Source organism: Oryzias latipes, chromosome 1 (assembly GCF_002234675.1).
Source record: "Oryzias latipes chromosome 1, ASM223467v1".
Taxonomy (NCBI): domain Eukaryota; kingdom Metazoa; phylum Chordata; class Actinopteri; order Beloniformes; family Adrianichthyidae; genus Oryzias; species Oryzias latipes.
In genome coordinates this window covers 9,089,185-9,116,659 of record NC_019859.2, presented here as the reverse complement: position 1 = coordinate 9,116,659, position 27,475 = coordinate 9,089,185, and the positions used below count along the sequence as shown (strand labels likewise).

The following is a 27,475-nucleotide window of genomic DNA, read 5'->3' as shown; positions in this document are numbered from 1 at the left end:
CAGAATTAACTCAAAATGTGATGCTAGGCATGTGGACGCCAGCTCTTAAGAGGTAAAACCACACAGCAGAGGTCTGCCCAGCCAATCTGATATTGTGTCATTGTTGGAAACAAAACATGAGTCATCGGTAAAATGCAGCATTTTCATACTTGTTACAAATGCACGTAAGGGTTCCTGGTTCTTTCATTTTTTTCATGCTGCCTTTATCTTTCAAAATAATAAAAATAGTTTAGATTTCAACCCATTGGCTCCCAATTTTGCTCCACTTTGAAATGGTAATCACCAGATCTTCCACAGCTGAGCCTTTTCTTAATGAAGTTTATGGTGAAAGAACAAGTTCTCAACAGAAATCTGGTCTTTTTTGGAAAAGTGAAAAAATTGTGTTTTGCAACAAAAAATAAAAATAATGTGGTGCAGACGGTACATGTAAACCTTGGTCGTCTGGATGGTCTTTTGTGGAAAAATAAATGTCCACTGGTGTTTGCAACGGAGGTTAAGGATGTCTACGTGATTTCCATAACTCATGGAAATACTGAAAATGATAGATGTTCTTCACAAGTTGTCTAGCAAAGCAAACACATTTCCAAGTTGCGGCTTTGATTTTTGCAGCTGCCTGACTTTTCAAGTCACTGTCTTGTTTATGAACCGTAGGTCCACATTGATGGCTGGAGGGGCAGCGGCCAGTGGGGGCAGTGGGGGCAACCCGTGGCTGATCAATGAATCAGAGGAGACCAGGGGGCTGACCTTTGGAGAGATCAAGCAGCAACAACAAAAAATTATTGAAGGTAATTACTCAGAGCATGCGTTATCAGATTTTCAAAACCATTTGGGGAATTCACTTGCATGAGAATGATAAAAATTTTTTTATCATTCTTTGTTAATAAATCAGCTAAGAAATCTATCATTGCTCTGTAATTGGCTGGTAAAACTCAATTTTATTTAGATTCAAGGTAAAGCACAAGACATCACACAATAATGCAGTTAAACCAAGTAAAACATTGCAGTAAAGTAAACAATAAAGTCTTTTTTTTTTTCGTCTTGTTTTTTTTTTTTTTATACTGCACTGATTCGAGCAGAAAAGCTTTATTTTCAGCTAAAACCAACCTTACAATATTTTAACATTTGTCAGACCTAATACATACAGACTGTTTAAAAAATATAAAGATAAAAGTAACTTTTTTATTTGAGATTAATAGCATTGAAGTTGGCCTGGTTAATCTCCAACAAGGTGCTGTAAAATTCTAAGAATCTAGAAAATAGGCTGCACGGTGGAGCAGTGGTTAGCGCTCTTGCCTCACAGCAAGAAGGCCTCCGGTTCAAGTCCCGGCTGGGGGACATGAAAAACTACAGCAACGGGGGACCTTTTCTGTGTGGAGTTTGCATGCGTGGGTTCTCTCCGGGGTCTCCGGCTTCCTCCCACCGTCAAAAAACATGCTCCATAGGTTAATTGGTCACTCTAAATTGTCCCTAGGTGTGAGTGTGAGAGTGAATGGGTGTGTGTTTGTGGACATTCTATCCTGCGACCTGTCCAGGTTGTCCCCTGCCTTCGCCCACAAGTGGCCGGGATAGGCTCCGGCAGCCCCGTGACCCCGAAAGGGAAAAAACGGTTAAGAAAATGAAAAATGAATGAATGAATCTAGAAAATCATAAAATCAAGCCGATTCAAAAACTAGGATGGATTATGATTACTGAAATTTTGGGTAATTAGCTGTAGGGAAGGCCATCTAAGAATTTGTTTTTTACTTTGATTAAGTGAAGGCATTGTCTGGCCATTTCTAAACATGCTTTGCAAGTTGTGCTACCGTATTTTCTGGAGTACAGTATAAGTCACTCCAGAGTGTAAGTCGCAGGAGCCAAAAAATGCATAATAAAGAAAAAAACAACAACAACAATCCTACCTTAGGGATCCTACCCTAAACAGGGCACACAGTTACAAGTGATAACTATATAGAAGTTAAACAACACTTTAATAACTCATTTTCTCCTCAAAATTGTTATTTTTTTTTACAAGTACGTTTAACTACTGTAGTAAACAAACACAAAAAAGAAACATTTTCAAAAAGAAAAAGCTTTTTTTTTTTCTCCACAGGAGGATCAGAATAATGGTACACACAGCTTTACTGTCCCATCATTGGTCAGAGATTCTAGCATATACCAAGTCTTATTATATTTCTTATTCATATATTTGTCTTTTTTATTTTCTGGCCCTGACAGGACTCAGCCACACCATGTGGTATTTTTTTGTTACCACATCAGCTCAAACACTCTGTTCAGGATCAGAGAATCCACTTAAGAGGGAGAAACTAAAGCGCACAGCGCCCGATAAACCACAGTGGGATTGTGGGAAAAGTTGGCCAACGCTGACTGGTGAAAAAAATTCCTGTGGCAGTGTGCATGTTAAACTCTCACACGTGCAGCTACAGTGTTTAAAAAAAAAAAAAAAGGTTTTCCTCTCCATCAAATTCAATTTTTTCATTCAAATCCTTATTTTGAATTGTCTCCTAAAGTGCTTTCTTTTCCTATACTTGTCAGGTTTTATGTGTTGTGCTCTTCATCGTTGTCTTATTCCATGTTTCATATTATTTTCTTTTCCTTCTTTTAGTCCAGGATGCGGGTCTGGACGCGCTGGCAGCGGTCATCAGCCGACAGAAGATCATGGGTCAGGATATTGGCAATGAGCTGGATGAACAGAACGGTAACGTTTAATTCCTTCTTATGTTGGGTTTGTTGCACGGTGGCACGGCTCGCCCGTTGCATTTTGTGGGACAGAGAAGCTTTACAATCAAGTTTGGACTTTGTCACCTGCAGAAAAAGTGGCTCTTTTTTTGTATTTTAAAGTAAATTTAAACTATTTAGAAGATTTTCCTGTGGAAGCAGTGAACTATCCCACATCCTAAAAAGAGTCCTAATAAAGAAAGTATGTCGCACACTAAAATGAAATCCTATAATGGAATTGTCCTTTAAATGTCTGTTGCTTCTTTTAGTAAAACGTTTCCTGGAATATTCAGGCAAATATTCTCAAAGTATTCATGTAGAGCGGGAGGCCCCCAAATCCAAGCCTCGAGGGCCGGTGTCCTACATGTTTTCCAACCAACCTGCCATTGAAGCTCCTTATTGGCTAAACACACCTGATCAAGGTAATCAGGAGCCAATAAAGCAGGGTTTCTGGAAAACCAGCAGGACACCGGCACTCCAGGCCTGGTTTTGGGGACCCCTGATGGAAGTGTGTGACCACTTCCTGTGTTAGGCATAAAGTACTGGTGCTTGGCCTCGGGCCCTTTTTCTATCTTCAGTCAGTAATAGATTATAGTCTGGACTGCTATGCTTAGTGTTTTTCCTGTTTATTAGTCCCAAAACTAACAAAAAACAGAGAAATGATTGCCTTCTGAGCACTGAAGCTGAAATCTCAATGATTTTAAATCGGATCTAAAAAATGATATTTACCTACCTTTATCTTGGTTTTGTCTTGTTTTTCACACAAAGGTTTCTGGAATCAGGAAACCTAAAGGCTTTTAGGATAATGGAGAAGTGGAATTGTTGTGGATCATGATCCACTGTGTCAACCTGTACTGTCAGTCTTTGTTGGAACAACCCGGCAACTTCATGATATTTGTTTACCTTTTAGCAAAGCTTTTCCTTTTAGTTTCAGGCTTAAAGCAAACCTTATGTGAGGATGGAGCGAAGTGTCCTGGATTGGTTTTTGGGTCAGTGAATTGAATCGTTGTGAAAATGAATTGCTACGTCCCTAAAATGAATGTTGCCCTGATGTTTTCCTGAACGACAGATGCTTAACCGTTACTCACATGACTTCTCATTGCTTTGCTGAGAAGCTGTATGTGCTGCTAATAGTGCCATCACAGAAAATGCTCGAATAAAGACAATGTTTCCTAGTTCTTTATGGTAATCCTAACCACAGCAGAAACTCATTTACTTAATAAAAGAGGACAGATTCTTGCTGATTTTGACAGTCGGCTCCTAACCTCCACCGATTTTCTGTCTTGTGGGATTCCCTCTGATCGCTGTACTGTTGCTGTGTTTTCCTATAAATAGATTAAGCTCTTTGTAGCCGAGCTGCTGGTCTCGCTCATGTCCAAAGTGGAGTGGAGGTTGCAGTCGTTTCCTTTTTGGGAAAGGATTCCGGATCAGGTCTGCAGGGAAGATGAGCCTTTTTAGAGATTTAGACATGAACCTGAAGCCCTCCGTGACTTCCCTCTGTGCGGATCAGAACGCAGTCAAACGTGGAACGTTATGTGCTCTCTGTTGTACAAGAAGCAGTTTTGTTCACAGGAACACTTCTATGTAATTAACCACATTAATGTTGACAAAAGGCAGAAAGTCCGTCTGGCTGAGGTTATAGATTGATTCACCGTTTGTGCGTTGGATTGACTGTGCTTGGCGGTAGTGAGCAATGTTTTTGCAGACAGCATTTCAGAACAGAGTCATGAAAAAATACTCCAAAGGGTGTAGTCATCAAGAGAGTGTCGAGCTTGAAATGAACACCGCGAACACTTGTGCTTGTTGAGAGGTAGACGCCCACCATAGAAGGTTTTATTTTTATTATTTTTTATTTTATTAGATAAAGAACCAACACCTTTAGGGCTAACTGAAAGCCTGAAAAGAAATGTCGAGCTTTTGTTTTATAAGAGCAAACAAATGATGTCAAGAGGAAAAGGGAAAAGCAACAGAAAAACCATTTTTCATTGTAATGTAGGAGTTGGGCGTGGACAGTCCTGTTCAGCTCATCTACACAGCAGATCTCTTCCAGATGTCCACTAAAAGGCCAGTTTGGAGGCTTGATGAGGCTGTCTCCCCTCTCTCCCCCATCAATGAAACTGCCACCGTGATGGGAAGTGATTGGTTTAAACCAAACTATAACCATTGATCACACTTCTGAAATGTCATTGGAAGCATGATTTCGTTTTTTTTCTCTGTTATTGGGTTCTGTCTTATCATACCCTGAATTCCTCTGGACATGCAAGCATTGAGGCTCCCTGTAAACATGTCAGATTATAGTTATAACGGATATCTTCTCATGGTACATTGTTTTATCAATCAGGAAATAGCTATTTAGGGGGAATCCCATGAGTCATTGATGCTGGTGTCAGCTCCACTCATGGTAGAGGAGTTGCTGCCATTTAACTCCATCTGAGACTTTGCTGCCCTTTCAGCCTCTTTTAGGCTGTGCAAAAATCCCATCTCTGACTCTCTTTACTTAGCTGCTAACCTGCCTAGTTTGGAGGATCACATTCAAACAGTCGATGAGTAAAAAAAGGACTTATCACCTTCAACCAATCTCCAGCATGTGGTTCCATTATAAGCACAGAGAAGACTACACCTTCATCTGGTGGACTTTTTCATGGGCCCAGTTGTGCAAATGCATGTGTAAGCCTATGTGTGGGTGTGTTTGACAGTCCACTGAGCCACATGTCCATTGATACAGTGGCCCAGTAAGTATCTGTGTGAAGACTCATGGAGCCAATCAGAGAGGAAATCTAGTGTGGAGGTGATGGCGTGGGAGTTAACACATGCTGACATGGAAAGAGCTAAAATAAAGATAGCAAGGTAGTTCCCATAATGTACGGATTTCTTTTCTTTTTGTTTTCTTTTAGATGTTGCAGTGAAAGAAATCGCTTAAGAGCAGAAATGGATTGACAATGTTTAGAACGGTGATTATTCATTCTATTATTATTTTCAGTATTGAGAAAAGCAAAAGGAGGCGCATACCTACATAATATTTCTCCTTAAATTGTGGTGTAGTCCTCCATCGGTGCTATCAGTATTAGTATTTTTATTTGTTTGTTTGTTTTCACTTAAAACACCAGGATGAAATAATAAAAAAAAAAAAGCAATAAAATGTGAGAAAGCAGGATGTTGGACATTTTCCATATCAGGATGAAAGTTGTTGTTTTAAAACTTCCGGTCTTTTAATGACGTCATCGTCTTTGATCTCGTTAACCTCAAAAATGCTCAGAAATACCTTTGACATGCGGCATGCTTTTTAAAGTGTATTAGTTTATGATTTCCTTATGGAGTGAAGGGCATTCTTTTAGCAAGAAGATCCGTAAAATGATAAATATTTCTCTCTCTTAAAAAAAAGTTTTAAATCTTTTTTAATCTTATTTCTATTTAGGATTGATCTTATGACTGGGTTTTTATTTTTATGTTTATTTTTTTGGCATTTAGTGGTGTCTTATTCATACATGGTTGTAGACATAACATGGGGTTGAATCCTGAAGAGAACAACCAACAAGCAAGTGATAACAATCTGCCGATGTTTGACACTGTTTCATCGCTCTGTCCTGATTGAAATTGTTACAAATCCTTCACTGAGTTGCACAAAAGTGTGGCTGCTATCTCACCTTTACAAAATCCGCTTTCATGTGGCAGATGCTGTGTTTTACCTGTTATCTGATCCCGCCATATGTGCAGAGACAGACAAAAAAACCATCAAACTACAGACCAAACAAAACGATTTAAAGTGAGTTCAGCCTTTAGTGTGTTTTTTGTTTTTGAAAAGCCATGTGTGTCATGAGCACCACACTGGCTGCTTGGATTAAAGGGCTCCAACTGTTGTCCATCATTTTTATCTGTTCCAGTCTCCGCTTGATGTGAGCCTTAGTAAACGTTAAGTGTTCAAAGACAGGCCCGGTTATTGTTAAAGCTCATATCGCTTTTGTCCAAGCACCTTATACATGCACAAAAGTGACATATTATTTTTATCTATCAAGTTTTAGTCAAATTAATTATATGAATAAAATGTGCATTTATAGAAAAGGTGGGGATAAAAGCTAGTTTTCTTGCTTTCGTGTAAACTAGTTTGTGTCCACCGATGGGCAGCAAAGACGACGCTTCTTGATTTGACAACTTTGATAAAAAAAATGGTTAGGTCTTAAACTGAACCACAGCTTATACAGGGTCCAAAAACATGTTGTATAGGTTGATTGATGATTTTAAATTGTCCTAAGGTATGAATGTGAGTGTGTGGCCCTGTGACCGACTGGCGACCTGTCTGGGTTGAAACCGACCGATAGGTGGGATAGACTCCAGCAGCCCCATGATGGACAGGAAGATAACTTTTAGTTTTTGCTTGCTTTGATCCAATTGATGAACTTCAGGTAGTGACTTCTTGTTATAAATGTATATTCTTTACTTTAGCACACAGTGGTCTTGTCTTTATCAGTAAGACTTGCCTCTAACTTTGCCAGTCAAAAAAATAAAGCAATAAAATAACTTTGCCAGTCAGTGGTGTAAAAGGCTATTGGAAGGGGAAATGGTTCCAAGAAACTTGGATTTTTCCAGCTAAGTCATCCTAAAAGCTACCTTGTAGTGCCTTAATAGAATTCTCTGAAGAAAAGGCCAGAACATCACAATGATGAGACACAGCAACTCATTGAAATGTGGTTAGATCAATGCAGGCTCATTAAAACAACTTTTAACGTGACACACATTGCTTCTCACTGTTTCTCCGACAATCTATGTCATAAAGACTTATCAGCGTACCTTCTTGGCAAAGTGTTGAGCCTGACATAGATAAAGATGTTCAAAATTTGTCGGCCAAATATAAAGTTGGAACGAACTATCTCGACAACGATTGCAAAGCGCAGGACTTCCATAATTTCTGCCTCTAGATGCTTTATCCCGCCCTCGTAATTCCTGACCAATAAGTGAAGAGATCTTTAGTCGTGGTTTTGTTTACAGGCTTTAGTCTGGAACAAGAAAGTCCGCTATTTTCCTGTATTTCGTCTTTAAAACGAAATGTTTTTATTTTCGTGAACTGTTCTGTTACTCTAGCCATCCAGGATTTCTGAAGGACTTTATTTCACTGTTTTTTTTCAGAATTTAAAATGTTTCCTTTACTTGCACAAAAGCAAATAAATACAGATTCATCCAAGAGTTTTTAGGCTTTGAGTAGCCAAACAGGCTAGCAAAAGACATTTTTTTGGCTAAAGGAGTTTTTTTTTTTTTTTATGTACCATAGAACTCTTTTTTCCAATTGTAAGGTAGGGATGCTGGATCTCCAGGACAGTTTCTGGCTTTCTTCATGCTCCTGTTTTTGTCTGTAGAGATGACTTTGGGACCAAGTTGTGTGACACAAGCATTGGCAGCATGTCCCATGCAGGACCGCCTGTGTGCCGTCGCCTCTCTGAGTGCTCAGTTGGGCTGTGCCTTTCTGTGTATTGCTCACTGAGCAGAATGTGTGTACACGTGTGTTCATGTCAGCGTCTGTGCATGGAAGCATGCGTGTCTCTATGCGTCATAGGAGAGACGGCGTCTGGAATCAACATCAAAGTCTCATTTTAGCTCCTCGGCCAGCCAGAGCAATGCTGGGAAGCTCTGCTCACCACAAGGGCTGCTGGGTTGTGGACTCATATCATTTCAATTAGAACACAGTTGTTCAGAGAAACCCCTAAACCGTCTCTTTTCATGACTTTTTCAAAAAATGGTTTTCAACACAACAACAGCTATGAAAGCCAACACCCTACCTTGTTGAAACAGAAGGATTGTTGCAGTAGCATGACCGTCCTTCCTTTTTTGTTATTTCACTCAAATCACAATGTCACCAAACAGCTGCTGTGGAGCACTGATGTCTATAAATCCATTTCATTTGCGTCCGGAGATGGATTCTGTTAATAGTGTATCAAATTGTTACAAGATCTAACACCATGTCGATAGTCTTGATGTGAAACCGAATGCTGTCCCACAATTCGGTGTTATTCATACTTTATGTTGCTTCAGTCTTTTCCAATTTTAGCTGTTGTTTTTAATTTTTCTTCCATTAGTTTCCAGTCTCCTTCACCCTCGTCTTGGTGTCCTTGGTAATGATGTGTGATGGTAGTGATGAAGTGTGACTGCGACTGGTTTGCAGTCACTGTGCCAGTGACAGGGTGGTCCCTGCCTCACGCCTGCTGTTGCTGCCGCCGCTGCTGCCGCTGCTGCTGGCACCCTGATGCTTATCATGCACACATTGTTCAGTGGCACCTGGCCATAAGAGGGGCTGAGGGTAACAAGACTGGTAGTGATCAGACTTCATGGTTGTTGTTTAGTGTTTTTCAAATCTAAGCCTTCCTTTCATTAAGTCTTAATCAACAGCGAATGACTTGGAGATAATTGAATATAATAAAGTACTAACTTCAGGTTATGGACCCCCATTTGATTGTTCATTGTTGCTAAGCCAAATGGAATGAGCTCCTGGATAATCTGGCTAACAGTTTGCAAAAAAAGAAAATGATCATGATTCCAACTTCTTTCAAGTTTTGTTTTTATTTCTTTGGAGGATGACATGTGTTTATGTTTTATTCTTCTCGTCTGCATGACTGATGATTTACAGTTAACTTGCTAAAAATTGATATTTTTTTCCCCCTCTGAACCAATGAGGTACCGCACTGATCTCCCCTGTTACAGATTGAAATAATCTGTTGCACATGTTGCACTTATGCAGACATTACAATGTCTCATGCAATGTGCTTTGAATACAGATATTTGTATGATTGGGAGAGAAAATATGGTTCAAGGAGATGCTATTTCCATGGTTCATAAGAATGTGGGTCAGTATTTTCAGAGACTGAACTTGTAGGGGTCTTCCTAAATTTATTGTTCTCACTCTAAAGTTTTTCGGTTTTGAAAGAGCCATTTGTCAGCTAGTCATTTCTTTTGGTGTCCATCATTGTGAAAGATGGATCTTCTGAAGGTGGGAATGTTAAGGAGCTGAAACTCCCCGCAGACACATAGCAGGTTTCGGTTTCAAACTGGCTCACAAGTGGTTAGGATTAAGGCTGGACACCGGACAACCGTGCATGATGTAGCTGTTGAAGGGACGGGTCATTGCTTTTCCAGAACGTTACATAGATAGATAGATGAATACATTTGTGTTTGTGATTAAAGTTTTTGAATTATTGATATTTACGTTTACTTATTCTAGTTTTAAAATAATCTATTTATGTTTCAGGGACTTGTCTTGATTGTTATGTTTTGTCTTCAACATTTAATAGGAAAATCTATATGTAAGAAGTTCTATTTGTATTCGTATAGATGGAAGAATTGTGTATCTTTTTGTGGTTATAGCTTTATCTGGAGTTTATGGTGATCTTAAAAAAAAACAGTGGTACAAACTGTTGGAGAAGTTGGAATGAACAAGGTGTCCTTTATTTCAAAAGTTACCTTGATGAAGGAAACCTGTGAAGGTACTTAAAGCAGTGTCTGATTTTTGTTGAATGAACAAACCTGCCACTGCATTTTTTTTAGATGCAGACAGATTTACTGAGGCCCTGAAAAGTTGCCAGCATCCTGTTGTGAGACAAATTTTTGCACGTGCAGGCTTTTCCTTTTTAGAAGACCACATGTTAGTGATGGTCTCACTCCTAACAGACAAGCAGCATCTGCAAACATTTGTTTAGGAAGACTCACACACACACTGGGACACAATTGTGGTTTGTGTTTCTAATCAGACCTTTTCTATCAGTGGTAACATTTCCACTGTGGGCTGATGCTGTTTATGCTCAGACCTCCACACACACATGCACATTTACATGCACACACATAAATAAAACATTTGCAGTAATAAATGATTTTTCTTTAAATAAAAATGTCTCAAACTGAAATGAAACAAACTTGGATCGTCTATAAAAACCTGTAAATTTAGTGATCAGTCTATATTTAATTAGACTGAGAGCATTGTTCCCTTTCTGCCGAACAACTTACAAATATTCAGTTGTTTTTGCAAATGCAGCAAATAACAGTGGAGCCTTTTCCTCAAAAAGAGCTCATCATTGACTTTGTGTTTCACATGCAGTAGATGGCGTTGTTTTACATCAATAAAACAGATTATTAGTGTCATTCACACATAAAAAACTGCCTTGTTGGATTATGAGTTTATTGGTTTGCATTTATTTATAACTACATCATGAGGAAAAAAATCTCTAAAAGTTACACTTCCTTATTCCAGGATAATAGTAAATGGCGTACAGTGGTCTTTTGCTACATTGTAGTTCATCTTTCGCAGGCTTGCTGTTTTGCTGATTTTCTTAGTGCAATTTTGCATGCTTGTTTTTCTTTTTTACAGGGCACTGTTCTGTGTCCTGATTGGCCGTTGACCTTGTCAATCAATCTTCTTTGTGCCGTGTCTCCTGCATAGCGTTTAGTTTGCCATATCTACATATATCTTTGACCGCCAACAGATCTTTGTTTTCATTCTATTACACTGAACTTACTTTACTATGAAGGTTTGAACTTTGAGAGTTTAACAAGAGAAATAAGTGTGAAAATCTTCACATTTGCCTAAAGAATAGTATAAAGTGTGTATTGAGAAGTTTTACAGCCATCTATAATTCTACTTTCACCTATCACAGGTCATTTTGAGAACGTAACACCTGCGATGAACGTATGTATGCTTTATAGCACTTTACTACCTTGCTTTAAGGCCTAAAGCACTTTACAGTCACAGTCTAATTCACCCACACACACACACACACACACATTTACATACTGGTGACGGCTTCGCTTTCTCACATGGCGCCAACCTCAACCACCAGGACCAATGTGGGGTTCAGTGTCTTCCTCAAGGACTCTTTTTAACACTTGGGCAGGCAAGATGGGAGCCAAACATGGGATCGACCCCTCTACCTCTGCACCATGGCAACAATTGTTATTTCTACACACATTTCTGTTCAATTGTCATTAGTTCAATTTTTATTTTTGTCAAGTATTATAGTATTTCTGTATCCTCCAAAAACTTTTATTCTTACATCAGAAAAGATTATGAGTGAAGATTTTATTCATTATTCTATTTGTTTTGTTACATCAACGTGTTAGTTAAGCCATACAATTCTTTTATAGTTCTTTATAAAGCTCTGTAGTTAACCTTTTTCCAGTTCCTGTCAAGTTTGGTTACTTCCTGTATAATACATAATAGTGTCAAATGTGAACTGATCAAGTTTTTAAGTTTCATTTAGTCTTTTTCTACATAGAGTCACATAACCTGATTAAAGGCTCAACTGAAAGAAGAAATCCTGAGTACCTATAAATGTATCAATGATAGTTTTTTTGTTGCTGTAGTTAAAAGTCCATTTTTTTTTCTTTTATATAACTTTGTCGGGAAGTCTTTAATGAACTAAAGGGTCACATCCTGGCCATAACTGAATCAAAAACCTGGCACCGGCTGACTGAAAACATCCTTTATGACTAAACGAAGAAGCATGCTGCAGAAACGGCTCCTTCTGTAGACACCTTCGCTGCCAGTGAAAGATGAGTTTCTTCCCTCTAAATTGTTGCCTGATGCTCAGTCCATGATGTGGAGTTCTCCGGGGTATAGAGTGCATGCAGCGGTCTCCCATCTCCTTGCTCTTGCCCCTTTACATTCAGACTGACAGACTTTTCTTTCCTTCCTTCCCTGAGCTTGTACATCTTAATTACCTGATTTTAGTTGTGTCTGAAACCGAAGACTCATAGTTGGACTTTTTGCCATTTCATTTGGAAACCAAATGCTCTTGATGTCCTGAGTGTAAATATAATAAATTAACCAGGTTGTTATGATTTTAAACCTGGGTCGATTTAAACCCTTTAAACCCTTTTTACTGTATAGTAGCAGTTAGACAGTTTTGTTTGATTTGGCCGTCAGCGATGATTTCTGGATCAGTCGAATTTCCAGGTGCTGTAAAACATTCATTAATCAGAACCAGATATGACTCAGTGGAGTTTCTATTTTTTTTCTAATCACAGTACTTTTATATTTTACGTCCTTCTTTATTATTTATGACCTTGAAAGAAAAAGGGCTTCTTCACAGAAAGCTACTGGACGCCGTCCGTCAGCACTGCTGGAGCGAAGACGGGAAACAGGCAGCAGAATTCAGCTCCAAATAAAAGACCTGTAAATGAAAATGGCCAAATTGAGTTCTGCTTCATAACACTTTTCCTGATTTATAACACGAGAAATGAGGCGTCTTGTTTTATAATACCGGTACTTTTCCATTTGTGCAACAATAAGAGTCACAGAAAAGCACAAAGGTGGCCTTTACAGGATTCTGGTTAAGTCATATTATTGTCCACCTTAACGTTTGAAAGCAGATGTGTCTGTGCTGTTTTTACTTTATTTCTATGTCCGTTTGTACTGCAGTATTAAGTACAATGGGGAGATAATGTGTTAGATCATGTGGTACGTTTGACAAATTGAATATTTAATCAAACAACAACAAATCCAGACACTGGCTTTTATCCTGTTTGTTTTTTATCGGTAGTAGCAAAGCAAAGCATCAGAACAGCTACTAGCACTAAATCCAACAGATCTTCTTCTTCTGCGAGTGGGTTTTTAACCCTTGTGCTATCCTAGACACTTTAACGTTGGGAGTTGGGTCATCTAGACCCACTAGACAGTGCTCTGAACCTATTTTCTTCAATGATTTGTGATCCTCACTGGTGTCCATGGATTACTTGCACTCTTTCCACCTTTATCCACCTTTGTCATGGTAGGGAGAACAGGTCAATGTAAGGGTGGGGTCATCTAAGATATCACAAGGGTTAAAAGAATGGTAAAAACAAAAAAACAGGTGTCTCACTTTGTCTTTGAGATTCTATTTTTTCATAGTGTAAATATTTGTTTAAAAATGTTATATGGTGTCACATAACTTAACTCTGTCTTTTTTTTTCTTTAGAAATCATCGATGATCTCGCACATCTCGTTGACAAGACAGATAACAGGATTCGGAACGAGACGCGACGTGTGAAGCTGGTGGAGACAAAGTCTGCCTCATGCTGTGAGTTCATCCTCCTTGTCCTACAAAGTGGAATACGGTGTTATGATTATGTCACAGTGTGAGCGTAACCAAAGCACAAAGGTTCCTTCAGTAGACGACTACATATTTATGGTTTCTCCAGCTCTCACTCGGGGTATTTCATTTCTGCAACATATCACTTTGTTCTGTACTGGATCTGACAGTTCATTTTTCTAATGGTGTATCAGTTTGTGCATGAACCATGTTCAGCTCTCTTTTGGAACTCTTAAAGTCACATGTTCTGTAGAGTAATTGTGTAAGAAAAAAAGGTCATTTTTGTTGCAGCTTTTCCACTTTTATCTTTTTCCTCTAATGCTTTTAAAACTATAAACCTTTCTTCAGTGCTGTCCAACTTGTAAGAATTCATAAAAAAAATACAGCAAATGTGTGTCATGACAGAGTTTGGCACCAATCCTTTTTGCTACCATTTGTTTGTTTTTTTACACATTCGGTCTGAAAAAGAAGCACCAGTGCATTTTGGTAAAGTATCATGAATGGCCACACCTGCCCCCTAATCAAGTTTTATAGCAAATCCATCATACTGTCAGAAAATCCAAACTGATTTTAATGGGTTTCTACTTTTTCAGAGTTTATTTTGCCACACGTACTATGCTCCAGGAATCTTTTACATAAAAAAAGTTTAGTTTGTCATTCAGACTCGTCATTAGTTTGTCATTCAGACTCGTGATAAAGCTGAAATTTAATTTTTCTTGGTGGTTGGATTACACTTCCATACATGTCCCAGATTCTCAAAAAAAAAAAGAAAGCATTTTCTGTTTTAAATCTGTAGATAAACTAGAATGACTTTCACTGAAACTGAGTCATTTTTGTTCTAACTCCACATATTCAAGAGCTTATTCTAAACCGTTGTGAAGGCATGACCTCTGACCTCTTTGGCTAGTTCAACATCTGTTGTCTCATTTACACAAAAAACGGTTCCTTTTATTATTTTGGCAAACTTTTCAAAGGAAACGTCTGCCATGAAAGGTGTTTTGGCTTGCAGAAGCCAGTCCATGGAATGGTGCAGCATCAGTCTGGATCATTTTAACCTCAGTTGTCGCCATGGCAATGGCTGCATTGTTATATGCCTCCTAACAAGCAGTCACCCACTGAAATAGAGCATGCGGCAGGCAGGTCAGCCCCCAGAATGCTTCATTCTGTTGGTTTTGTCCCCATGGCACCCAAGGATGGGTTTGTTTAAAGATCCCAGAGCTCAAATGGTCTTGGAATCAGCAGCACTCGTTCGGTTCTTTTGTTCAACGTTTTCGTCCTTCCCTCTCAGTCTCAGACTAAAAGATGCTTTTTGATCTTTGCAACAATCATCTGCATGTGTATGCTAATCCCCTGGATTTCTGCGGGCATCATATGTTTTGCTGTTACATCGCCTTTTTTATTTGTAAATGATGAACTTTCTTCTTAAAGCGTGTACTTGCACATGTCAGGGTGTACTGGTGTGTGCGTTTGTGACTCTTTAACCATCCTGGTTAATGAAAAATTCCACCATGGTTGTCTTCCTTCCACTGTTCCCCTGTCTTTGTTTTTTTTCCCCCCATTCCTCTCTGTCATTTTCTTTTTTCACCTCCTCCGTTTTTCTTCGGCACTCAGAGAAAGAAGTGAAACGGTGCGTGCCACAGATAGTTCTGAGAGCTCTTCCTGGTTCTGCGTGGCAGTCTGTTTAGCATTCCTTTGCTGTATTTATTTTTTAAAAGCGCCGCTTATCCAGACCTGCTGTTTGGTTTTATGTCTCTGGCTTATCCTGGCAAATCGGGACAATTAGACTTTGACAGCAGAATGCACACTTAATAAAGCTATTCCCTCACCTGTTAATGGTGGACCCTACCTAGTTAACCCAGTTACCTCCATTCACTCAGGGATTCCTGATGGGTACAAATCAAGTGTCGGCCTAGAGAAGAGATGAGTGTTGCCATGTTGTGGCCTCAACTCAAAGAGTTGAGTCAAAAACACATTAAAGGCATGTAGTATGTCAAAAAGTGGTCCACATTTTGACTTTTTTTTTTTCCAAGAAGTATGAGTTTAAGGAGTGTGTCTATTACATAATTGTAGAGGAATATTGACATCATTTATCGCTTTTCTATGAAAAAAAAATCTATTTGTTATTGATTTTTTTTTTTTACTTTGGATATATATTAAGATCTTATGAAATATCACCCACAAGTGAATAGATAGATGTGAAATGGTGTTGCTTGTATAGCGCTTTTCTACCTTCCTCGAAGGGCCAAAGCGCTTTACAGTCCCACTAACACATATATACCCATGTGGCGGCTCCGCTGCCGAACACTGGCGCCAACATATAACCACCAGAGGCAATGTGTGGTTCAGTGTATTGCCCAAGGACACTTCAATGCATGGACGGGCATGGTGGAAATCGACCCCACGATCTTCCGATCAGGGGTCGACCGCCCTACCCCTACGCTAGCTGATAGCTGCAGAAAAACGATAGGTTTCTTTTTGTGTTTTGGATTGCCCCACTGATATAAAGACTGCTGGCTAACTCTGGCTATAAATCGAATTTAATTTTTATTTTATTTTTTCTTTTGTATTTTAAAGATTTCTTGCTAAATTTTGTTCAGTTTTTTTTAAGTAACACTAATACATTAAGTGAACATATAATAATCATTTCATATGATTATGACACATTGTCATCAAATGTGTAGAAAAAGGTAATCTTTTACAAATACATTTTCCTGTCTGACCATCATGACTACTTTTCCTGCAAACAACAATCAGAATTTACAAACCCGTTTCTAAAACACTGAGTCATGGCCACTTGGTTAGCTGTTTCTGGTGGAAAGTGAGGAGTTGCTTTGAGATTGGAAACATTAATGGACCAATGGACTGTAACCTGAGTTCAAAACATTATCTCAGTGTGACAGTATGGGGTCACGGATTGTTTGCTGAGAATGGCTCATCCATGATCGTAGACGACCACTTCAGAAGCTTTACAATTCCTAAAGCCGACCTGACACCCGTTAGAGCTGGATTCTTGAACAATTGTTTTGTATAATCTTTAATGGAGTTAGAAGTTTATGTGTAATCGCCAACCTTAGCCTGTTTGAACCTGTAATATGATTCTGTAGAGTTCTGGTTTCTTTCTCTTTCATGCCACAAAACCAAAAATGGCTATTTAATGTTTGGTGCAGGTGATGAAAGGCCAGCTCACAGTTATACATCTTGCTAATGATGTTTCCACATCCCAGTAGGCAGACGGTTAAAGTAAATTAGCCTCAAGATATCTATAAATATTTAAAGTGTTTGCATATCTCATTTTTGCCTGGTTCTCAGGGAGACCTGTTTACTCCTCACTAATGTGTTGAGACTGCAGAATTAAACCATAACTCATTCAGTCTGCATACTAATGAATCAATATGGAAGCTTTTCTATTTGGTTGGATTTCCTCAACTTGATTTTAACTTCTTTTCAAAGCATCGAGGTGAACGGCTTAGCTCTTTGAGAGTTTTGTTGGTAAACCACACCAGGACATTTGTTTGGAGCAAACAGGCAGAGGCTGAAGATTTGTCATAATGTAGTAAACAGTCAGGATTGAACTCTGATTTCCTGATCACAGGCTGTTCCTCGATTTGATGACATTTATTAAAGCTTCGAACATCTTCTGAACATCTTCTCAGACTAATCAACCAGTAAGATGAGCGGTGAAACGTTCCAAGAAGGAAGACTTTAAGTCCAAATACCATGACTCAACTTCAAGACAAGAATGTAGAGTGAACATTATGTCTGGAGAGAAAAAGCACAGATGTAAACCAGACCAGTTATCTGACATAATAAGCCGGATTTATTCAAAGTGGAATACAAAGTTTAACACACTTTATGTTATTCAAAGGTATGCTTTTGTAGTGACCAAAATACTTACTATGTAACAAACATTGGAGGTTATATTGAAGTTCACCTCTGTTGGACTCATTCTAATTGACTATTAGAATTGACTATTATAATATGACAAAATCTCAATTTTGACCAACTTTTTTCTTTTTACAGTAAGGCAAATAGTTACTTCTCTTTGTATTTAGTTATTTTAGCATTGAGTAATGAGGGTCACTTTAATTTAGTAATTTAATTAATTCATTAATTTAGTTACACAGTTACTTTTTGCATCAAGTAACTACTTCTAATTACTTTTTTAAAGGAACATTCTCAACAGGGCTTGTAACTTGTGCGCCTCCTTTGGACTTTTGGGGGACAACGGCTTGCGTTCTTTTGCTTTCTTCTTTTCATTCACAAAAACGTTTGAATGCTGAAACAGAAAATAATATCAAGTGTATTATTTGTGACCAACAGGAAACAAATTCACCTCAAATGACCTTTCTTTTCTGCAGGTGAAAGTGAAAACACATTTTAGTGGAGCTTCGTGCTGCGTAGATGAAAAACAGAGAGATCAGAATTGCTCTTTTTCATTGATTTGTTATAGAATAGCCGGGTATGTTGGTGTTTGGCAGACCCCCCAGTTGTGAAACATGTGATGAAGGTTAACAAAAGGATGCTGCAGTCGTTATGATGGTTTGTAAAAGCGACAGGACTGAGAGCAATCCAATCAACTGTGTAGCTTAGCTCTGCAAGCCCAAATAATGAGTCTGCTCATTTCCCCTAAACGCCTGTTTGATGGTTCACCAAACAAAATAAAGAGAATCAAACAAAGTTTTTGCAGGTGTGGAAGTTTGTTCATGTTTTTTTTTCTTTTTTCTGTAGGTTCTGTCTAATGCTGCTTGTTGTTGTACTGGGGCGTTCTAAACATCTACGTTACACTAATGTTATTCATCCGAGATTGTTAGACGTCATAAAATGAAGAATTTATGTAAAGAGGATGTTAAGAAAATGCACGTTTGTTTTTCAAAGCCAAAGGGTGTCATGCTAAAGGCAAAACTGAACACTAACAGATGTCTTTGTATAGGAACTCTGACTGTCACACCAGCTCACATTTGGATGTTTATAGTATGGTATAAATTTAGGAGCCAGATCAGAAACAACAGCATGAAAAAATAAAAATAAATAAAACAGGCATGTGGTATATGCAATAAACACGACACCAACAGTTAACTTAAAAATCTAAACTTGATTTTAAAAAAAAGATCAATGGTGTTTTTTATAGAATATTTTAATAAATGTGTTCTTAAAAAACCTGATAGATATTGTAATATCCAGCTTTGTATGTGAAGTAATTCACTTGGGGAACCAAGGGGGATGATTGTCACAAAGATCTTGTTAAAATCCGATTTGGCCTTCTTCTTTCAAAAAGCCGTCTTTGCCTTTTGCGGTCCACCACTTAGGGCTTCAAGCAGGGGTCATGATGGAGTAGTGGGGGCTCTTTGTCTGATCAGGGCTCTCACCAGTGATCCCTTCTCTCTGCCATTTTTCTTACTGATGGGTCTGAAAATTGCTAAAATGGGATGAACCCGCACTGGAGCCTCAGAAACTCCTGGGTGGTCATCCTGTCAGTGTGCTACCTTCTTGAGCATCGCTGTCAGAGTAGAGCCCTCATCTATTTGGGAAACAAGCATAGCTGTTGTCATTAGACTATGGAGGCCCTGCAGGGTCAGGAGAAGCTTATTTGGAGACGGGCCAAACAGGGACAGTTTGAGCAGAACCTGAGTGTGAGTGCGTGTGGTTGGGGGAGGTGGGTATGTTAGGATCACAGTTAGACAGTTCTTCAGAGGTGATGGACAAGATTCAGTTGAATTTGTTAGTCTGAATCTAGTATGAATCTTGAGTATCATTTTGACCAAGCAAACAGACATTTAAAAGTGACTTTGTTCCAAGTTCAAATCGACCATCATAGATTACATCTCTCTCTGCATTAATGCCTGCAAATGTAAGTAGTAATAGGTTTAGTAGTGGTGGTGGTGTCTTGTGTTGACCAATGTTGACACCATTGACTGTATCTGAGAACTGGACCGAGTGAGTGTGACGTCAATTAAGTCAATTCAGTCGCAATTTTTCTGCGATACAGATGCCGTCATGTTGGAGCCAGACATTGTCAGTAAGCAGTGATTGGTCTGAGTCAGTCTGGGTCATCGTTTCTATGGCAACCACTGTAACAAAGTAGGAGTGAGATTGTTGGAAGTCCACACCTCTATCACTTAAAGGATCGGGAGAATCTGTCAATCAAACATTTCAAGCAATGGACATGTGGGTCAGCAGTCACCGCATCCTTTTTTTTTTTTAAAGCATCTGATTGGCCAGTTTATAATTTGAACGACTTGCACTACAGAAAAAATAGGATTATCAAGAACATGTTATAAACAGATTACAGAGTAGGAATGGTTATTCTGACAAATTTAATGACTGAGTAATAGCTGTTTATTTCTCAATGGAAGTCGACAGGGTTTTGGCTTCTTGGTGGCCAGTGGGTACTTACTGTTTTGAACACATAAGGGAAAACTTACTCAGTCCAGTTCTTGTATACAGTCAATGGATAACACCATAGTGCCTGTTCTGCGTGGCCATGTGTCGGTTCCTCAGATCTGTGCCCCATGAGGCATCTTAGAAAAGAAAGTAAGTGATTCCTCATTGTTTGGATCTCTTTGTTCCAGGGAAGGATAACTAATTAGGCAAACAAGCCAAAGAATGAAGGAAATGTAAACCCAAACTTAAAAGGATTGAAAAATAACTTAAGCTAAAGCTAACTTAAGACTGGATAACTTGAGTCTATAACACGACTGACAGCCTTCCAAACAACCAAAGATGAATGGAGATACTGGAAGTTTCTAGCATTAGGTAAAGTTTTTCCCATCTTTCCATCCTTTTTCCAAATCTGCTTAATCACTTTTAGGGTCATGGGGTTGCTGGCCTATCCTGACCACTGTTGGTGGAGTGGACTCCGGACAGGTTGCCAGTTCGTCAGAGGGGCACACATACATTGCAACACACATCGATGGACAATTTAGAGTCATCAGTTTACTTATGAATCATATTATTGGTCTGAAGGTTCTAGGGGGAACATGCAGATTCCATACAGAAAGATCCCTGCAGGGGTTCGAACCTGTGCCTTCTCGCTGTGAGGCGAAAGTACCACCCACTACAGCACCGCACAGCCCATGTTTTAAAAATTTTACATAGTAAATTTTGTGAATGTCTGTAGTGCTTTTCCACTGTCATCGGGGCTTTAAACTCAATAAAAGAATAAATAAACAACATTTTTGTTTTTTCATAGTGATTCTGACAAAAACCTACTGAAAAATGTTTTCAGTAGGATTTTTTATATTATACTGAGTTAAAAAATGATAAATGTATCTAGTTTATAAAAAGTCTACCTTTCATAAAGGAGAAGTTTTTTTTTTTTTGTTCGGGGTGGCGTCTGTAATAAAAATGTTAAAGATTTTTGAGTCTCGAGGGAAACAGATTCTGATGAAGTGTGAGTGAGCTTTTGCACAATTCGTCTGTGCTGCCAAAGGATCACTGACAAAACAATGAGTATCTGAAACACGCAAAATCAGAAACACATGCCTGTCGCGATGGGAGTGGACGGCCACGAAACTTTTTGGGAGCATTGAAAGCATGCAGATTACATGAAGTCATCAGAGAAAAAGAGGGACGTATTGAAAACTCATCGGCATGTAGGGCTTAAAGTAGACCCGAGTGTTTGGTACCTCCTCAAAACACATCTGCCTTTAAATGTGTAAGAGCTTTAAGCTGCTTGACCTATGCTTTTAAAATAATATCTGTAAGCTTTTTTTTTAATCAGAAACTGTTGCAGCATAGCATCACAGCAGAAAACATCACAAAAGGTGTGCTAATAATCATTTGTTTTCCTCTTCGGATGAATATCTGATATGATTTAGTGATAAGATCATAATAACGACTCAAAACAGATTGTTTATTTTGGCCTTTTTTACTCTGCTTCTTTGTTTGGCTGGGATTCCTTCTGGTCAAGTGCAAGGTTCCCATTGATTGAGCATTTTAGAGGGTTTTGGTGCACTTTGTCTTCATTAAAATGCCACTTCAAACAGATAACATGTTGTTTCCACAGTCTTGAAGTCCTAACAATATAACCCCAAAAAACCCCACTTTTAAGTAAAGACTCTCAAAGCTACTCAAAGTCTGCACAAGATTTTCAGGGTGAAGATTTTTATTTTATTTTGAGTCTGTGAGTGGTGTCCTTTAATACAAACTCCATCAAACTCTCCTTCTGTTCTTGTTTCATCCTGTCCACGGACTACGGTTAGAAATGATCATTATTTAGATATATCACTGTCTGAGAGGATTTAACATGCTTTTTCCTTATCAATAAGTAAATAAGTTATCTTGAATACAAAAGAAAACCATCCATACTAGTATCAATGAGGTTTACTGTTTTAGTGCATAAAATCCTACAGACTGCTTTACTAACGGTGATGGAAGACTTGGCTGCCCTCAGGAGTTCTGGGAATTCCTGTCACAGTCTCTGTCACAGCGCCGTTTAGCAAGTCTAGCAGGGAAATTTCTGTCCCCACAGTCAATTGCTGGTAGTGTTATAGCGAGGTGGACGAAATGGGAAGACAACAGCAACTCAACCACAGAGTGGTCGGCTGTGTAAATGAACAAAAAAGGGTCAGTGGATGCTGAAGCTCGTAGAGCGCTGAGTCAGGAGCTACACACACCTCCAAACGTCCTTCAAATTATCTGAGCAACAGAGCATACAGATCTATCTGACTGTGTTGTATCCATTGTGAAGTTTGGTGGATAGCGAGAACTGTGTTTTTTGTAATTCCTTTTTTTTTTTTAAGGAGCTGGTTCTTCTCGGTCCACCATTAAACCTCAAACGAAAGATTTTGGACCATTCTAACACAGAGAACCAATAGAAGATGACCCTTTCATGTTTCACCCTTGTTCCAAAGCACCAGACAGTCCATAAAGACATGGAGGGGTGTTTGGTGTGGAAGAACTTTGTGCACGGTTCTGACTTAATCCAGACAAAACACATTTGGGATGAATTACAGCAAAAACTGTGAGCCAGACCTTCTCGTCCAATAGAAGGGTCAATAATGAGCTTCTAAAAGATCGGTCAAACATTCCCAAAAAACCCTTTCTATTGGGTGAAGCTAATAAGGGTGGGCCAGGATCATATTTACCCCTTTACACAGGAGCTTTAGCTCCAGTGTTGACATTCTTTCGACTGCCGCATCTCTTCAACTGTTTACATAATGAACATATTTCCAGCAGATTCTGAAGCAGAAAAAAAGCAGCTTTGCACTGATCTGCATCAGTTTACAGTAGTGGGGTGTTTGCCCAACCAATGCAAGTCAGCTGATTCTGTCGCAGAGAAAACACTTAACTGATGTAAAGAGCTGCATGTCGATCTAAAGTTGATATAAAAAAAACGCTTTTCTTTGCGGCAGAATCATGTTGATTCACGTTGAGGTCGAGGAGTCACGGTACCTCATAGAAAGAGTTTTATTTAGCTGCCGCCGGCGACATCTCTGGTGTTAAAGGCTTAAACTCTATGGATTCCAAGATTAAAAGTACTTCAAGCTCATGCATATGTGTAAAAGTTTATGACTGATTATTTCTGTATGTTCATGGCTGACACATAGTGCTAAATTAATAATTTATGACAAAAAAATGTAGCACCTATTTAAACATTTGTGTAAAGGAACAAGGAAGTGTGAAAAACAGAAAAGATTTTCCTTTTTGCATCTTTTTACCTCCATAAATGTTCAAATTGTTTTTCTTGTCTAATAATTCACTCAGTTAAAAAAAAAAAAAAAAAAATCTCAGACATCTGGTAATGTTGATGCAATGAGTTGTGTTTTTCAGCCTTTCGGGACTTTTTGCTGAGCTATGCTTCTTTTTGCCTTTTTGTGCTCTCAGGGATGCTGGTGGTGATCGTCCTGCTTCTCATAGCCATCATCGTGATTGGGGTGTGGCCTATGTAGCACCTCCCGGCTGCGGCGGCCACGGGCTTGATGGCTTCAGCTCTGCAAAGCACAGATATAAGCTCTGGATTCCTGCTATTTATGGTTCAACAAAATAAATGTCGATGAAAGCGGTTTTCTGGATGATTATACAGGCAGGTGTTGGTTGGCTCTGACTTTTTACTGATTGTAAGTATATAAAATGTCTTAAAAAATAATTGTAATGCTTTTTTTTTAAGATAAAACTGATCAATAATAACACCGTTGAATGGTTTATTTGTGTGTAAGCAGCTTGAAAAAGATTTCTGTTGGAGCTCCCAGAGGCAGCAGCAGCTTTTCTTCAACTTTGTGATCCACCTGCGGAGTAACTCTGCAAAGTTAGCAGCGTTCACATATCCGTGCATTACTGCTCGTTTCCTTCCCATAAATCAAGTTGGCTGGTAATTAAAAAAATAAAAAAAAGACATTTCCACTTAATGGTCCCCGGATTGCTGTCTGTCTGCGTTTGTCTGCGTAGCGCGGGCTGCTCATGCCTCTCTCAGGAGTTTTTTGGACATTTTTAAAGTTACAGTCCAAGAGTACTAATATTATATTTTCCATTATGAGATCCTCACCAGATTTCTTGTGCTGCACTTCAATCTGAAAACCAGAAAGAAAACATTAAAGAACTTCTCACAGACACGTCCGTTTTCACTGTAAAGGGTTTATTTTTTATTTTCTTTTAGCTGAAAATATGAATTTAGTTCTACCAAGCTGGTGTGTTCAGTAGTTATTTCCTTCTTTAACATCAACCATCTAAACAGTCACAAAAAAAAGTTAAAAAAAAAAAGTTGACGATAAAATCCACAATGTTTTGTGTCATTAAATATATTCATATATAATAACCATAATATATTAGTAGGCATTGTAAAACAACGTTGCTAAAAGGTATTTGCAATCGTAACGACATTTACAATTTATGAAATGAACACAAAACAAATGTTCAGACATTTTTCTATGGCGTTTCGTGTGGAAGCTTGTCGAATTACTGCTTCCCAAGAGGGGGCGGGGGGCGGGGGGGGGGGGGGGGGCAGCCCACAGGTTTTATTGCAGATAAACTGTTGATACATTTAACAACAAAAGGTAATCTGTTGTCGTCACGGTCAAAGACGCCAGCAGCCAAGTCTGTCACGTCAAAACCTCAATCCTTAGAACTTTACAGTGACACTGCTGGTCAAACAATGTAAACATCATGGGGTTAAAACAGATCAGTTTATGTGTACTTGTGTACATGTTTTATTAGCATGACCACTGTACAGTAATTATGATGAGATTTGAAGATTTTTGTTTCAAGATCTGTTCAAAAAAGAGCTGGTTGTGGAAGCTAATTTTAGCACCTTTTCATTAAAAACGTAATATTACATTAAAGAAAATCTATTATTTTTTTGTCACTGTTTTTCCTGTCTTGATTTGAATATACAGGGAAAACGTTTTTTTTTTCTTTTAAACCCTGCACAACTTTGGGTTTTTCCAATCTTGAGCTGTGATGTCACCACAATTTTTAATTTTGTTAAATACATACAGATTTAAGCAAAAAAAAAAAAAAAGTTACCAGGAAAGACTTTAAAGACCCACTCCAGTGAAAATCATGTTTTTGGTGTTTTTAACATGTCTTTGTAGCATTTTTCTAATGAAAGAAGACAAATGTAAAGAGATTTATGCTTAAAATTGCATTTCTGAGTATTTCTTTATTCAAATTGCTGTGACTCAGAAGCAGACAATAAAATGGAGTTTGAAAAAGTGCCTGTTCGTTGCGTAGAAAATGCGCTGGGTCGGCCACAAGCTCCCTGCTCTGCTCAGCAACGGAGGGGGCAGGGTTGCTCCTCGCCAATCGTTCCGCCTACAACTCATAGGTGAATTTCTAATGACCTACTGTCACTCTGCAGAAACTATATTCTAGAAAACATCCGTTTTTTTTGTACAAATTTATTTTTGCCTAAAAACGGCATAATCATAATTAAAAGATCATTGGGAACAATTGCTCAAAAGATGATCGGAGTGCGTCTTTAAGGTAAAACGGGGTTGAGTTGCTGCAGTTGAACCTAGTTTTTATTGTGCTACTGTTGAAGTGAAGAAAACTCCCATGGCGTGTCAACAGCAGATTGCAGCACCTGATTGGACACACCGTCTCCTTAAAGTCTATGTACATTCGTGCACGGAAAAACGAAAGATATCTTAACAGCAAACCTCATGTGGTGGTGGAAGTCAAAAATCATATCTTTTTTTTTTTACAATTCAATACCTTTTTTCTGTTCTCATTCATCCTTTTGAAGTAAACACACATTTCAAGAGGATAAATGTGTAGCTGCTGTACATGATGAAGGTCAGTTAAGTCTTGTTTTTTGTAATTCCATCAGCACTCGTGGCACAATGTTTGCAGTTCTTGTAGCTTGCATCCATATTTCAAAGTGATAAACCTGCACAACCATAATCAACTTATCATAAAACAGGAATGCTATTGCTTCTAAAATAGTCACTAAAAACTCATTTTTATCCACTTATTGGCCGCATTTACTCAATGGCAAATAACTAGTCAGTTTCATATTATTGTCTTTAGAGTATGACTGGCTTCTTTTCCTTGAAGTTTTTGTTCAAACTACAGATTTTCTTAAAACAGAGGAGAAAAAAAGTCACAGTAAGTACTGTGAGCTAAATCAGTGCTGTCCAATGCACCCAAAAGTAAAACACTGAAAAAGGAACACAGTACCGTAAGCAGCACTTTTGTGAACTAAACATTGCAGCTAAAAATTATACTCAGGCAAATTTGTTTTTATTTTTACTGCTCAGGTATAGAGAAGCTTGTCAAATGGGTCTAAAATGTGCGCTTAAATTAGGGAAAAATACACCCCCAAAAAAAGAACAATTTTGCCACCTTTTAGTTTTTTACACCATTCTTTTCCTACTTTCAAATTCCAAATCAGAAAAGAATCCAAAATTAGCTGCAGATCCATCTGAATATGAAAGAAATAACGTTTAGACACTTACTGTACAGCTAAAGGTACAATTTTAGTAAATTTACCAGCACAAATGCTGGTCCTGGAACCACAACTGCTTCTTAGAAAAAAATGCAGAAGCATTATTGCAGCATTATTTAAGTGGTTTCCATCATTTTTGCTCAGAAATAGCAGATGTCCATGAAATTAGAACATTAATTGTTTTATACAGGAATAACAAAAACACATAAAATAACGTTATATAGTGGTAATAGGTGCAAATTCGGCAAATCCACAAGAGAGACGAATGTCAGAGTAGAAGAAACCATAAAAACTAAATCTGTGAGGTGAGCTCCTTCAACAAAAGTTCACTATAGGAAAAACATAAAACATCCTAAATAATTCTCTTCATGCTTCTACACAAAAAAGCAGCGGTGTCCGTGGGTCTGTCTCTTTCTCTCACCCTCAATCACTTTTTACTCTTATTCCTCCAGCTGTATCGCTTAGGGCTTCTTGCATTTGCCTTTCTTCTCGCGCTGCTGAAACTTTCTGAGTCTGCGCGCCCATGTGTCTCTCCACTGGATGACCAGGCTGCCTTTGTCCGCCACCACGCCGCTCTGGCTTGGGGAGACCTCGTCGTTCCCGAGCAGCAGGTACTTTTTCCCAGGTTTGATCTTGGGACATTTGCAGGCCACGTCTTTGGCGCGGACCCACAAAAACTGGTCCCCGCGGCGGATGCGGCTCTCGCCCTGCTTGTAGACGGAGATGATGTTGACCGTGAATTTCCACCATTCGCCCATTTTGTCTGCCTTCAAGATGTGCACCTGGACAGCTGCAACAAGAGATCCAAGATGTTGAATCACTTCATTTGATTCTT

At 38.7% G+C, this 27,475-nt stretch overlaps 2 protein-coding genes across 4 annotated transcripts in view; one reads left to right on the top strand and one right to left on the bottom strand.

Moving 5' to 3' along the window:
• stx8 (syntaxin 8) overlaps window positions 1–24,307 on the top strand; it is a 29,634-nt gene extending 5,327 nt beyond the window's left edge. Inside the window, exons 5-9 of one of the 2 annotated variants that reach the window (XR_908604.3) lie at window positions 652–785; window positions 2,603–2,695; window positions 13,644–13,745; window positions 23,583–23,815; window positions 23,918–24,307. Coding sequence is in view for 1 of the 2 variants with exons in the window: in XM_004065678.4 (XP_004065726.1) it covers window positions 652–785; window positions 2,603–2,695; window positions 13,644–13,745; window positions 23,583–23,647 (394 nt within the window). In the remaining variant the exon portion in view is untranslated. Of the gene's footprint in view, window positions 1–651; window positions 786–2,602; window positions 2,696–13,643; window positions 13,746–23,582 lie in introns of both variants that reach the window. The other variant, XM_004065678.4, reaches the window with a different exon arrangement.
• Window positions 24,308–25,320: 1,013 nt separating this feature from the next.
• Window positions 25,321–27,475, bottom strand: part of LOC101155405 (netrin-1) — a 69,657-nt gene continuing 67,502 nt past the window's right edge. For both annotated transcript variants that reach the window (XM_020699728.2, XM_004065783.4), the window contains one exon: window positions 25,321–27,430. In XM_020699728.2, the coding sequence (XP_020555387.1) occupies window positions 27,102–27,430 (329 nt within the window). In that variant the 3' untranslated portion in view covers window positions 25,321–27,101. The remainder of the gene's footprint in view (window positions 27,431–27,475) is intronic.